The following is a 12,958-nucleotide window of genomic DNA, read 5'->3' as shown; positions in this document are numbered from 1 at the left end:
CCACACCGACTATTGAGATCATCTGGAGAGGTTTGTCTGCAGTTGCCACCGGCTTGTCTGGTGGCTACTCAGGGATGGGCCTTCTCCATTGCTGCCCTGAGGCTTTGGAACACGCTCCCTGCTGCAATAAAAGCCTCCTCATCTCTTACAACTTTTAAAAGGGCAGTCAAGACGCATTTGTTCACCCAGGCTTTTAATTAGATATTGTTTTAATTGTGTTTTTAATAGTTTTAACTTATTAAATTTTAATTGTAATGTTTTAATCTTTTTATCTGTTGTTTTTATTGTTTTGTTGTAAAGTGCTCAGAGACTTGTGTTTTGGAAGGTATACAAATGTGTTAAATAAATAAATTATATATATATATATATATATGGTCAAGGATCAATTTCTTCCGAATAAACCACGCTGGATGTTCTGCGTGAGAGCTTCAATTCAGTTAGAAAATAGTGCAATAATAAAGGGTAAAATGCCCATCCTGTTCAAGATTCTGGCCCAACATAGCTCTTAATCATCAGTAATTGCAAGCCTCCAACTATAAAATGTGGGCATTTAACATCACAGGCAGTTTGGTCCCGAGACAAACCACATTCGCCCATCCTAGTTGCTTATACACCAGAAAAACCTAAAATCAACACATCATTGGTCTAAGCCCTCCTACTAACTGAAAAGACATAGCATAACATTAAAGATATATTTCACCGCTATTCTGATTCAGGGCTGAATTCCTTCTTCTGCAAATTAGCACCTGCCCACCAACTTTTATCTTTAGAAACAGCTATCAGTATCACAGGAGCAGCAGTATGCTATGTGTGGAGGATAACTCATACCATTATCAAGAGATGCTTTACATCCATCCCAAACATCAGATGGAGCGCTTTAGTTTATCATAAAGTGCCCTGCTGGTTCAGACACAAGGCCCATTTAGTCCAACATCTTGCTTTATACAGTGCCCAGCCAGGGGGAAAGAAAGCAATGCCCCATCCCATTGGTGCTCTTGAGCACCTGGTGATCCTAATGGAAATTAACAGCTACCAGGGCCAGAGTACACTGATAGCACTAGCCTCCATGAAATTGTTCTAGCCCTCTTTTAAACCCATCTAGATTGGCAGCCATCACCACATCTGGCTGCAGTGAATTCCATACTTGTCTCTAATAAGCCCAATGTGTTTTGGATAAAAATTCTTTGTTAAGGGCACTTTCACAACTTCAGAAGGAGGCTAAATCCAACCAGCCTCACCAGCCTCATTTCTACAGCCAAACCTTTTAGCTTTTTAGTGGCTTTTAGCTATTTTAATTTGAACTTTTATATGTTTTAAATTTTTGGAATTTTTTAAAAAAGTGTTGTAAACTGCCTAGAGGCTGCGGTAGTGGGTGGTATACAAATATATGTAGTATTAATTAATAAATTAATAAATTAATAAATTGATAAATTAATACATTAATACATTAATACATTAATACATTAATACATTAATACATTAATAATTAAATTAAATTAAATTGAGGCTGGTCTCCTTGGTGGTGCCTTCACCATTGTCTTTTCCTATGTATCTCCTGCTGGATAACTCCCCCTGACTGCAGATGTGTTACATTACAGCTGCTGTTTGATCTGTCCTTTCCATGTGGGGTCATCTCCTTCTGTGACTGTTTCCTCCAGTGTTACATCTTCTTTACATCTTCTTCTCTTTTGAGAGCACTGAAAGGCAGCAGTTTGGAAAAACAAACATTAGTGAAGAGATGGTGGAATCCTGTCCCCCAAGAGATGTTGTTTCATTGGAAAATGATGTTCCCTGGAGACATGTTCCCATGGTTCATTTTATTCACTGTTTAAAGCCGTAGCAAAAAGTAATCACTGGCATTGAAACCCGGATAGGTACTCACACATACATGGTGTATCTTTCTTCCTTAAAGCCCACACCATGGTCCTCTATGCCCTTTGTGCCATCAGTATTCGAGATGATCATTCAAGCAAGACAGAGAGCACAGCATCCTTCCTCCCAAATTCTGAGAAAGCAATTGTGGAGAGGCTACAACGGGATGAATCAGGGCTTTGGCTCCTGCTGAGGTATAGAAATGGGAATTATGACCCAGGCAAAGGCAATGGTGGTGGTGGTGGGGGAATCACAGCAGGCTGGACATAAGTGGGTGCTACTTGTAATAAAAATAAGGATTAACAAGGGGTCTCTCAGGAAATGTTGACAAAGAGAGATAAGAGGGAGAAATTGATCACTAGAAATATCCATGATTATATCTGATTTAAACTTAATTAAAACTTTAGCCAAAGACTTGAATCAGCTGCTTTCCTCCATGCAAACCAGGTGAACCCCAGGGGCTTTTTCAAAGCTCCTCCTTCATCTTGCAAATAGACACTACCAAAATGCACAGAGCAGACTAGCAATAGGCCAGGAGAATATCCTGGAAAGGACACAATCATACTATATATATTTGAAGCTAAGCAGATCTCAGCCTGAATGGGAGATGATCAGGGAGGCCCAAAGAAGTCACACTTTCTGTACATGCAATAGATACATAATTGTGAGAAGAGGAAGTAGGCATGCTCTGTGCAATAGGGTGCCATGTTGATGATGTAATTTGCATTATCAATCACCAGGACACCAACAGAGTGCAGACAGAAGCCTTTTGATATTCTTCTTGGGTGAAAATATCTGGCCAAGGCAAGGATGGCTCTTGTATGTATGTATGTACATATGTATGATATGTTTATTCCACCTGATATGCATATCTCTAGGCGGCGTACAAAATTTAAAGTATTTAAAAGTCACAAATTAAAATACATGACAATAAAAACAATATAATAAAATTATTAAAACAAGTTTCTTAAATTATTCAAAATTCTAATTAAAAGCCTGAGAGAACAAGAGGGTCTTGAGGTTCTTCCTGAAAACAAATAGAGAAGGAGATGCTCTTATTTCAGCAGGAAGCTTATTCCAAAGCCCTAGGGCAGCCACAGAGAAAGCCCAGTCCTGGGTCGCCACCAAACAAGCTGGTGTCAACCGTAACCGGACCTCTCCAAAAGATTGTAACAGGTGGCAGGGATTATGACAAAAGAGGCACTCTCTCAAATATCCTGGACCCAAGCCATTGAGGGCTTTATAGGTAATAACCAGCACCTTGTATTTCACCTGGAAACATATCAGCAGCCAGTGCAGTTCTTTTAGAACCGGTGTTATGTGGTCCCTTCATGTTGTCCCAGAGAACAATCTGGCTTCCGCATTCTGTACCAATTGTAGTTTCCGGACTACATACAAAGAAAGCCCCACATAGAGCACATTACAGTAGTCAAGCCTGGAGGTTACCAGCATATGTTTTAAGGTCATTCACCTCTAGAAATGGACATAGCTGACCTATCAGACGAAGCTGATAAAAAGCACTCCTGGCCACCGCCTTTTATCATACCTTTCCAATAAACTTTCAAGCTTCCTTTCTTAGGCTGATAGAGTTATTATCACTGGGAGCAAATGGAGTTGGGAGATGCTCTCCTGAGGGCTGGAGAATGTCTCTCCTCTCCTCTCCTCTCCTCTTGTAAGGTGACATCCTTCAGAGCCAGAGATGTTAGAGCAGTTCACACGACCATAAACTGGATAGGAGACAAGTCTTACTCAGTTGGGCAAACTCCTGCTTTGTGACAGTGTGTTAGAGAATAACAATGTAGGAGATGGGGAGCTAGATTGTCCAAGCCTGTTGGATCAGACTCTCTCTCCCCCCCCCACCTCCTTCAAAAGCTGGGGACAGGACCTTGGTAGGGCATGCCTTTCCTGCCCATCTGGGGTATAATCAAGCTCTCCACTGCCTACCTTAGTTTGATCTAACTCACCATTGCAAAAGAGGAGCCCATCCAGTTCCCGAAACTGGATAGAACTCATCTCCTACATGCTTCATAGTTGTGTGAACTGTCCTAGTGTGGAGCCAGATTTGGAAAGAGAGGCAAGAAGCCCTGCAAGTTGGTTGGAGTGGAAGTATCCTTTCTTTTCTTTGGGGAATGGATGCAGGGCTAACAATTTCTCTGTCTGCACTATGCAGGAGTCCATTGGTTGCCAGTGTACTTATTTATCTATTTCACAGTAGCACAACTTGCTTGCATGAAAGATTATTGGGCTGAAGTACTCTTGTGCGGTCTGTCAGCTGGTATTAGGTGGGATATTTTGCACCAGATTTGTTTTATTCTGATTTTTAACAACAGATAGAGCTGGAGTGATTTCGTGCAGCATCTGTTCCGGGTTCAGTAGCAGTTTGGAAAGACATTTCAGTGAAGCAAAGGAAAATGTACAAAGCAAGGCTCCTGAACAGTTTGGAAAATAATTTCCCCCAAAGCAGTCTGTATTAAATGCATTTTTAGATAGGTAGAGCAACACAAAAAAACATTATCCTTAGAGAAATAATACCTTGTGATCTGAAACATACAGAGATAAAATGCAGATGGAATGGCCTGTTGACCTCCCCAAATGGCATGCCTGCTTAGTCTTTATTTTTCTATAGAAACAGATGGGTTGTGGTCTGTGGTGCTCTGCAATATCATGTGTGTTTTCATATGTTAAGCCATGATGATTCTCTGCTCCCATTCCAGATGGAGCTGGCCAATGGGACTGCAGTACAGGAATTCATTTTACTGGGCTTTGGAGTCACACAGCAGAAGCGGTTCCTGCTGCTTGTCTTTTTTTCCATTCTCTACACACTCACTTTAGCTGAGAATATCACTGTTATCACACTGGTCACTCTGGATGTGCACTTGTGCCGGCTTCCCATGTACATCCTGCTGAGCAACTTCTCCTGGCTAGAGATATGTTACGTATCTACCACTGTGCCCCGTATGCTCTTTGATCTGACATCATCTCATGGGATCATCTCCTTCCGAACATGTTTTTTCCAGTTTTATGTCTGTTTCTCTCTCGGCAACACTGAATTCTTCTTCCTCTCAGCCATGGCCTTGGATCGGTACTTGGCCATCTGTCACCCACTGCGCTACCCACAAATCATGACCCCCAATTCCTGCTGTGCCCTGGTGGCTGCTTGTTGGGTCCTTGGTTTCCTGGGGTACATTGTGCCGGTGATTTTGATCTCCAAGTTGTCCTTCTGTGGCCCCAACATCATTGACCACTTTGTGTGCGATCCTGTGCCTCTTTTGTCCCTTGCCTGCCCTCCCTTAGGAAACTTTCCTCATGGTTTCCAGATCTTTATTCTCACTCTCTTTTTAGGCAATGTATTTTTTGTTATGATATCTTATGGCACTGTCGTTCTCACCCTGATGAAAGCGTCTAACCAAGGCAGCCGTCGGAAGGCCTTCTCCACCATTTCTTTCCATTTAATGGTGGTCACCCTTTTCTACAGCTCAGTGGCAGGGATGTATTTGGTTCCAGGTGGGGAAAGCCAGTCAGAGGTCACTAAGGCAGTAACGCTCTTCTATAGTGCCATTACACCTTTTCTCAACCCCCTGATCTATTGTCTAAGGAATGATCAGGTGTGGGAGGCACTGGGCAGGTTGTTGAAGAAGAAAGAGAGATGGATGAGGAGGAAAGTGAGAGAGAGAGAATAGAAATGCAGCTCTCCTTTTCAATCATTTTTATTCAGTCCATTGACCAGTAAAACAAATAAATACATAGCAAGAACAAATCACAAAATACATTCAGATAATCCCAAAAGACTCACCCTACATCAATATACTCCGGATTCTGCTAGCAATGTAGCAAAACTTTGCCACTGGGTAAGAAATATCAGCATCCTTATCTTCGAGAAGAAAATTCACTAGCAGATCATTAGGAATGCTGCTTCGACTGCAACCAAATCGTCGTGATAAATAAGGGTACAATGAAGCGTTTCCTAACCTCTTTATACAATTCACAATGAAGCAGGTTATGTGCAACTGTCTCAATTTCATTAGAGCTACAAGGGCAAATTCGTACTTCTATCGGCCAATGATGGAATCTGCCATAAAGTAATGCAGATGGCAGTGCATTAAAATGGGCTCTAGAAAAGGCCCAGCAATACTTGGAGAAGGTGATACTAGATAAATATTGAGTGGTAGAAGATCCTAGCCATGATTTTAAAGGTCTATACAGTTTTGAGAGAAGGGCACTCTCATTTTGTAGCTCAGTATCCAGAAGACGTTGGTAAACCAGAGCCTTTGCACCCTGGAGGCCCAACTCCAACAGATATTCAGGGTCTAACCCTATTGACACTAGTTTGTTGACTATCCTTTCAGATCAGGAGGGACGTGGGGAGATAGCAAGAAAGAAAGGTATTAAACCTACTGGCTGCAAATGAATCTTCAGCCAGTAGTTAATAGTAATTCTCCAAACCCTAGTTTCCACCTTGGGTAGCCCGGCCTCTTGATGCAGTACTGCATTAGCAGTACATTTGGGAGTACCAAACAAAGCTCTAAGAAAACCTGATTGTGTTCTTTCTAAGCGGGTAAAATTTTTATAAAGGCCTAATTGGGCTCCATAGGTAAGTTGTGATAAGGATTTAGCGGTAAATAACTTGATGGCCGCTGGAATAAAGCCATTCCCTTTGGTTCTAAAGAATCTAAGGATAGCAGCAGAACTCCTTTGAACAGAGTCTGCTACTGATTGGATATCAGCAGCTCTCCTTTTCCGAAGCCGAACACAAGGCAGAAAAGAAGTTGGGACAATGAGTGAGCTTACTAAACTGGAATAAATATTATGTTTTGTTTGCTTTTGTCTGTACAATGACATTTAACCCATGTACATACATATTCATGTATGCAAGGGCATGTGTTAAATTGAGCTGTTTGGGATTTTTGTGGTTGGGAGAGAGAGATAAGGACAGACCATTGCCTAGGTGACAAGAGTTTTCAGCTAGCAGACTGAAATAGATAATGAATTTGTTTTTAGAACTAGTGGGGGGAAATGCTTCTTAGCGGCTTCATTCATACTGAAGGAAAATGATTTTACTCCTATTGAAAAACACTACCCTACACTGAGAATGGAGACATCTGACTGAGATTGCTTACGTGCTTGTGTGCTAATTGCTTGGCTGTAACAATAGTTTTCGAATAAAGTTTTCAAATTACCAGCTGTGTGTGTGTCTGTGTGTAAACACCCCCCACTTCACTTTCCTCCCGATTGCACGTGATCTCAGGAATCAAACTGGGAAGAGTAGTCTCTGTTGACTACTAGAAGGGAGTGGCAAAGCCAGCCTGCTCTTTTCTCATCACCAGACTCCTTCTGTCAATATGATATGAACATTGATGCAGGGGGCATAGCCAGACCCTGGGAGGGGCTGTGTGATCCCTCTCCCACTCCTTGCCAGCTGGCGGTTTGTTCACCAGAAGGATGCTTTCTTTCTCTCCCTTGCTTAGAAAGAGTGAAAGATACAATGAAACAAAATTTCATTACGCCCACTAGTAGGTGAGTAAATTTATTGCGCTCCTTAGACCAGCTTAACATTTAAAATTACGCCCACTGTGCTTCAGTCCAGTACCTGCGTGGGTTGGTGGCAACCCACAGTGGTGGATTGGAGCATGGAGGACCTAGATAAATGGCACTTCCATTGTTATGATTTAGTAGGCCCATACAATATCTCAAACTGGACATCAGATCTCATGCCCTTATGGTGTGAACATCACGGGCCATCAAATTCACTTGCTTTTTGGAGCTCAGTTGTAACTGCCATACCCATAGCTATCCCTGTAAGCCAAAGTCTCCCCCCCCCCCCCGTAAATTGAATGGTCTGAGTCTTGCCTTCCAATCTCAGTGCTTCTGGGGATGGACACAGATCCCTATATTATCCTTGATCCACTGCTCATCTTATTATTTGCTAGCAGTCTCTGTGTAGAGGTATTTGACCTTACCACTTGGATTCATTAGTGTAGCTGGAGGGGGTGTATATAAAGAGGGCCTGTGTGTAGCTAAAGGGGGCCAAGCTACAGTGGTGTAGCTAACGGGGGTTTGTGTACACTCCCCCCTCCCCAGTGGCACATGGCTCCCTGGCAGTGGCACATTGCTTCCCTGCTAACCATCAATGGTAGTACAGGTTCTCCTCCTCCTGCTCCCACTTGCCAGTGACTTATGGCTGCTTGGAAGGATGGAAGTTCTTGAGAGAGGGAATGAGACCTCTCTGGTTCTGAGTAGCCCCCGAGCCACTAGCAAGCAGACACTGTGGCAGGTGGCAGGGGTCCCTGTAGAAAGTGGGGGGGGGGGAGGTTGGGGGAGTTATAGCTGATGAGTCTTGGTGCCTCTCCCCCAATGACCTGCATCCTTTGATCATGGGGGAGCACTGGTAGCTCCTCCCCTGCTTGGACTGCCAATTTTATGGACTATAGCTTTTTGGGGGGGAAATATTAAAAATCAATAGGTGGACCTATATGCTTCAGATACATACACTGATTCCTAGGGCCATGAACTGCAATATGGGAAATTTGACAGCCTTCTGCCCAGCCATTCTGCAGAAACTCATATTATGAGTTTCAAAAAAAGGGAAAGGTGACACCTTTCGTATGGATACAAGGAGCATTTCCCTCAAAATAAGGCATTTTTGATGTTCAGGGTGGGGGCTTCAATTTCTGCACTTTCTGTAACTTTCTGTCATGAGACAAAGTAGTTATGGAACTTTAAAATGTTGTTAAAACTCTTTTCAATGTTCAGAATCAATGGGTGAACCAATCTCCTTCTAGTGCCACACATTTAGTGCTATCTGCATGTACGGCTCCCTTGAGAAATCTGAGAACCTGCTGCTCAGTCAGGCTAGTGTTATACCATGAGGTGCCAAAAGGGGGAAAATACACACATTTCTTAACAAAGGCAAGGATCAATTTCTTCCAAATAAACCACACTTGATGTTCTGTGTGGGAGCTTCAATTCAGATAGGAAACAGTGCCGTAATAAAGGGTGAAATGCTCATCCTGTTCCAGATTCTGGACCTATATAGCTCTTACTTACTCTTCAGTAATTGCAAGCCCCTAACTATAAAATGTGGACATTTAACATCAGGGGCAGTTTGGTCCTGAGACAAACCACATTTGCCGAATCCCAGTTGCATATATACCAGAAAACCCTAAAATCAACACATCATTGGTCTAAGCCCTCCTACTAATTGAAAAGACATAGAATAACATTAAAGATATATTTCACAGCAATTCTGATTCAGGACTGAATTCCTCCTTCTGCAAATTAGCACCTGCTCACCAACTTTTATCATTAGAAACAGCTATCCATATCACAGGAGCAGCAGCATGGTCTGTGCAGAGGATAACTCATACCATTATCAAGAGATGCTTTACATCCATTCCAAACATCAGATGGAGCACTTTAGTTTATCATAAAGTGCCCTGCTGGATCAGACCAAAGGTTTGTGTGTTTGTGTATTTGTGTGTTTGTGTGTAAGTACGTAAGTAAGGCAGACTGATTGAGGCTGGTCTCCTTGGTGGTGCCTCCACCATGGTCTTTTCCTAAGTACTGCCCTGGCTGGAGATGTGCTACATTATGGATGGTGTTCGATCTGTCCTTTTCACGTGGGGTCATCTTCTTCTGTGACATCCAGTTTTACATCTTCTTTACATCTTCTTCTCTCTCAAGAGCCCTGAAAGCTTCTTCCTTTTTTCATGGCCTGGAGGTAAAGATACATTTATTCGGTTATTTGTTTTCATTCTCTTAATTTGTAGTAAGATCACAGTGATCAGATGACAATGACAAACTATTTAGCTTCATTGTTGAATTGGGACTTGAATCCAGGTCTAGTCCCTGTGCCAAGTATCCACCAGTCTTCCGGTTACATGACAGCGGCACACCACCTGCAACATTCTTTGCTATGAACAATGGGCAACCATTTGGAAAAACAAACATTAGTGAGGAGATGGTGGAATCCAGTCCCCCAAGAGATGTTGTTTCATTGGAAAATGGTATTCTCTGGAGACACGTTCCCAAGTTCATTTTAGTCACTGTGTTAAGCTGCAACCTAGAGTAATCACTGGCATTGAAGCCCGGATAGGTGCTCACACATCTATGGTGTATCTTTCTTCCTTAAAGCCCACACCATGGTCCTTTATGCCCTTCGTGCCATCAGTATTCCAGATGAGCATCCAAGCAAGACAGAGAGCACAGCATCCTCCCTCCCAAATTCTGAAAAAGCAATTGTGGAGAGACTACAATGGGATGAATCAGGGCTTTGACTTCTGCTGAGGTATAGGAATGAGAATTATGACCCAGGCAAGGGGGATGAGGGGGATTAGTGGGAATCACAGCAGGATGGACATGTGGGTGCTACCTTTTAAAAAAAGGATGAACAAGGGGTCTTCTAGGAAATGTTGACAAAGAGAGATAAGAGGGAGTAATGGATCACTAGAAATGTCTATGATTATATCTGATTTAAAACTTGTTTAAAACTTGTTTAAAACCTAAGCCAAATACTTGGAACAGCCGCTCCAAGGACACAATGATACTATATAGCTGAAGCTACACAGGTCTCAGCCTGAATGGGAGATGATCAGGGAGGCCCATAGAAGCCACACTAGCCATACATTTGATAGATATATAATTGTTAGGCTGATAGAATTATTATCAGTGGGAGCAGATGGAGTTGGGAAATGTTCTCCTGAGGGCTGGAGAATGCCTCTCCTCTCCCTTCCTCTTGGAAGGTGGCACCATTCAGAGCCAGAGACCGTAGAGCGGTTTACACAACCATAAACTGGGTAGGAGACAAATCCAGAGCTGGGCAAACTCCTGTTTTGTGACAGTGTGTTAGAGAATAACAAGGTAGGAGATGGGGAGCTAAATTGTCCAAGCCTGTTGGGTTAGACACTCCCCCCCGCCTCAACCGCCTTCAAAAGCTGGGGACAGACCAACTTGTTTTTATCGAACTCACCACTGCAAAAGAGGAGCCCATCAAGTTCCTGAAACTGGATAGGAATCGTCTCCTAGCTGCTTCATAATTGTGTGAACTGTCCTAGTGTGTGGAGCCAGATTTGGCAAGCGTATTAGAGGCAGAAAGAACTGCAAGTTGGCTGGAGCAGAAGTATCCTTTCTTTTCTTTGGAATGGATGCAGGGCTAACAGCTACACTGTCTGCACTATGCAGGAGTCCATTTGCTGCCAGTGTGTGCTATATTTGCATATTTGTAAAGAAAGGTGAAAAAGACATCTTGAGGGTCAAACTAAACAAGACCTTCAATAATAAAAATAATAATAATAATTCGATTTCTATTCCGCCCTTCCAAAAATGGCTCAGGGCGGTTTACACAGAGAAATAATAAATAAGTAAGATGGATCCCTGTCCCCAAAGGGCTCACAATCTAAAATGCGTTATTTTCTAGTTAAGGGCTTAGTTTTACTCTGAAGTACAGTTGCATGAGACTGTGATTTATTTAACCTTTTATAATCTGTGCTGCTTTCACTGAAAAACCACTCTCTGGGTTCTGGCAACATGCTGTTCATTACGCTGCTGACCTTGAAGCTCGTACTCTCTTTTGCAGAAGGAAGGGGATTTTTTGGCAAGAAATGTTTTGACCCAGAGTGTCTTCTTGTATTATGCCCGAAGATTCCAGTGCTTGTTTTCCAGGAAGGAAACTGAAAGCTTCTGTACTGATGATGGACATTGCACTCTGCAGGGAAGTGGGGAATGCAAACCAACATAATTAAATGAAATAACATTTTATTTCAAGGGAAATGTATATGATTGCAAAGCATACATTTAAGGAAAATACCTCTTCAAACATATTCCCTATAGTGGCACAAAGGTACATCAGTCCAGTAACATCGTGTGCAGAATGTGTCCAGTTGCATGTTTAGATGTCACTGGTTTAGAGAAGATGAGGAGCCCTGGAGTGAGGGGCCTGCCTGCTGGGCAAAGGATGCCAGTGAGGGAAACGGTAAGAGGTAAGTCAGCGTACTGGCCTGAGGCCCACCCAGGGCCGAGAAGACCTAAGGAGAGAGGCCAGAGCTTCTAGCCATTCAGAGTGGAGGCACACCCTCAAGAAGAATGGCTCCCATGGGCAGAGGGGAAGCCCAATAGCCGGTGCTTGAAGAAGAGGCATGGCTCTCCAAACTCCAGAGGAAAATTGGCCCTATGAAGGAGAAGATGCACCCTACTAAGAAGACTGGGAGTTGCGTACCTCAATGCGAAGGGACATTTGAGAGAGTCCAAAGTTGGAGAACTTCCAGTCCCAGAAATGACTGGCCATTGTATCAAGGCCAAATATAGCAGATTTGTATTAAAGAGCATCATGTGATTTTGAGTTTTTTGTTACTGTATGTTCCCAGTGAGTCATTCTAGTCCCTTGGACATGGAGTTACGCCTGGGGCGACTCAGACATCACGTAGAGCTACTGTAGAAATCACACATGAAATGCACAAATGTTGTTACATGAGAGTAATTCTGTTATTTGTAGTGGGATTCCTCTTGTTTAATGACTTTTGCATAATGTTTGTGCTTATTTATTTTAATTATTTCACAGTAGCCCTACTTGCTTGCATTCAATGTTATTAGGCTGAAGTACTCTTGTGCAGTTTGTCAGCTGAGATCAGGTGAGGTATTTTGCATCAGATTTGTTTTATTCTGATTTTTAACAATGAATTGAGCTGGAGTGATTTGGTGTGGCATCTGTTCAGGGTTCAGTAGCAGTCGGGCTACTGAAAAATCTTTCAGTGAAGCAGAGCAAAATATTCAAAGCAGGGCTCTTGAACAGTATGGAAATTAATTTGCCCCAAAGAAGTCTGTTTAAAATGCATTAGTAAGTAGGTAGTTAGGTAGGGAGGTAGATAGATAGATAGATCATTTTTATAAGAGCTACAGAGAAAAACATTGAGTAATAATCATTTGTGATTGGAAACACTCAGGGATAAAATGCAGATGGCATGGCCTGTTGACCTCCACGAATGGAATGCCTGGTTAGTTTTTATTTTTCAATAGAAATAGATAGTTTGATGCTATGCAATGTCATGTGTATTTCCATATGTTAAGCCATGATGATTCTTTACTCCCATTCCAG

At 42.6% G+C, this 12,958-nt stretch overlaps 1 protein-coding gene across 1 annotated transcript; it reads left to right on the top strand.

Annotated features, from left to right (window-relative positions):
• Nucleotides 1-4,586: 4,586 nt before the first annotated feature.
• LOC128330868 (olfactory receptor 11G2-like) lies at nucleotides 4,587-5,552 on the top strand. Its single transcript, XM_053264231.1, has one exon. The coding sequence runs from the start codon at nucleotides 4,587-4,589 to the stop codon at nucleotides 5,550-5,552; it is 966 nt and encodes a 321-aa protein (XP_053120206.1).
• Nucleotides 5,553-12,958: the final 7,406 nt, after the last annotated feature.

The sequence above is a fragment of the Hemicordylus capensis genome, chromosome 6, assembly GCF_027244095.1.
Source record: "Hemicordylus capensis ecotype Gifberg chromosome 6, rHemCap1.1.pri, whole genome shotgun sequence".
Classification (NCBI taxonomy): Eukaryota; Metazoa; Chordata; class Lepidosauria; order Squamata; family Cordylidae; genus Hemicordylus; species Hemicordylus capensis.
Note: the sequence above shows the minus strand (reverse complement) of the source record. Positions and strands in the feature narration are given on the sequence as shown.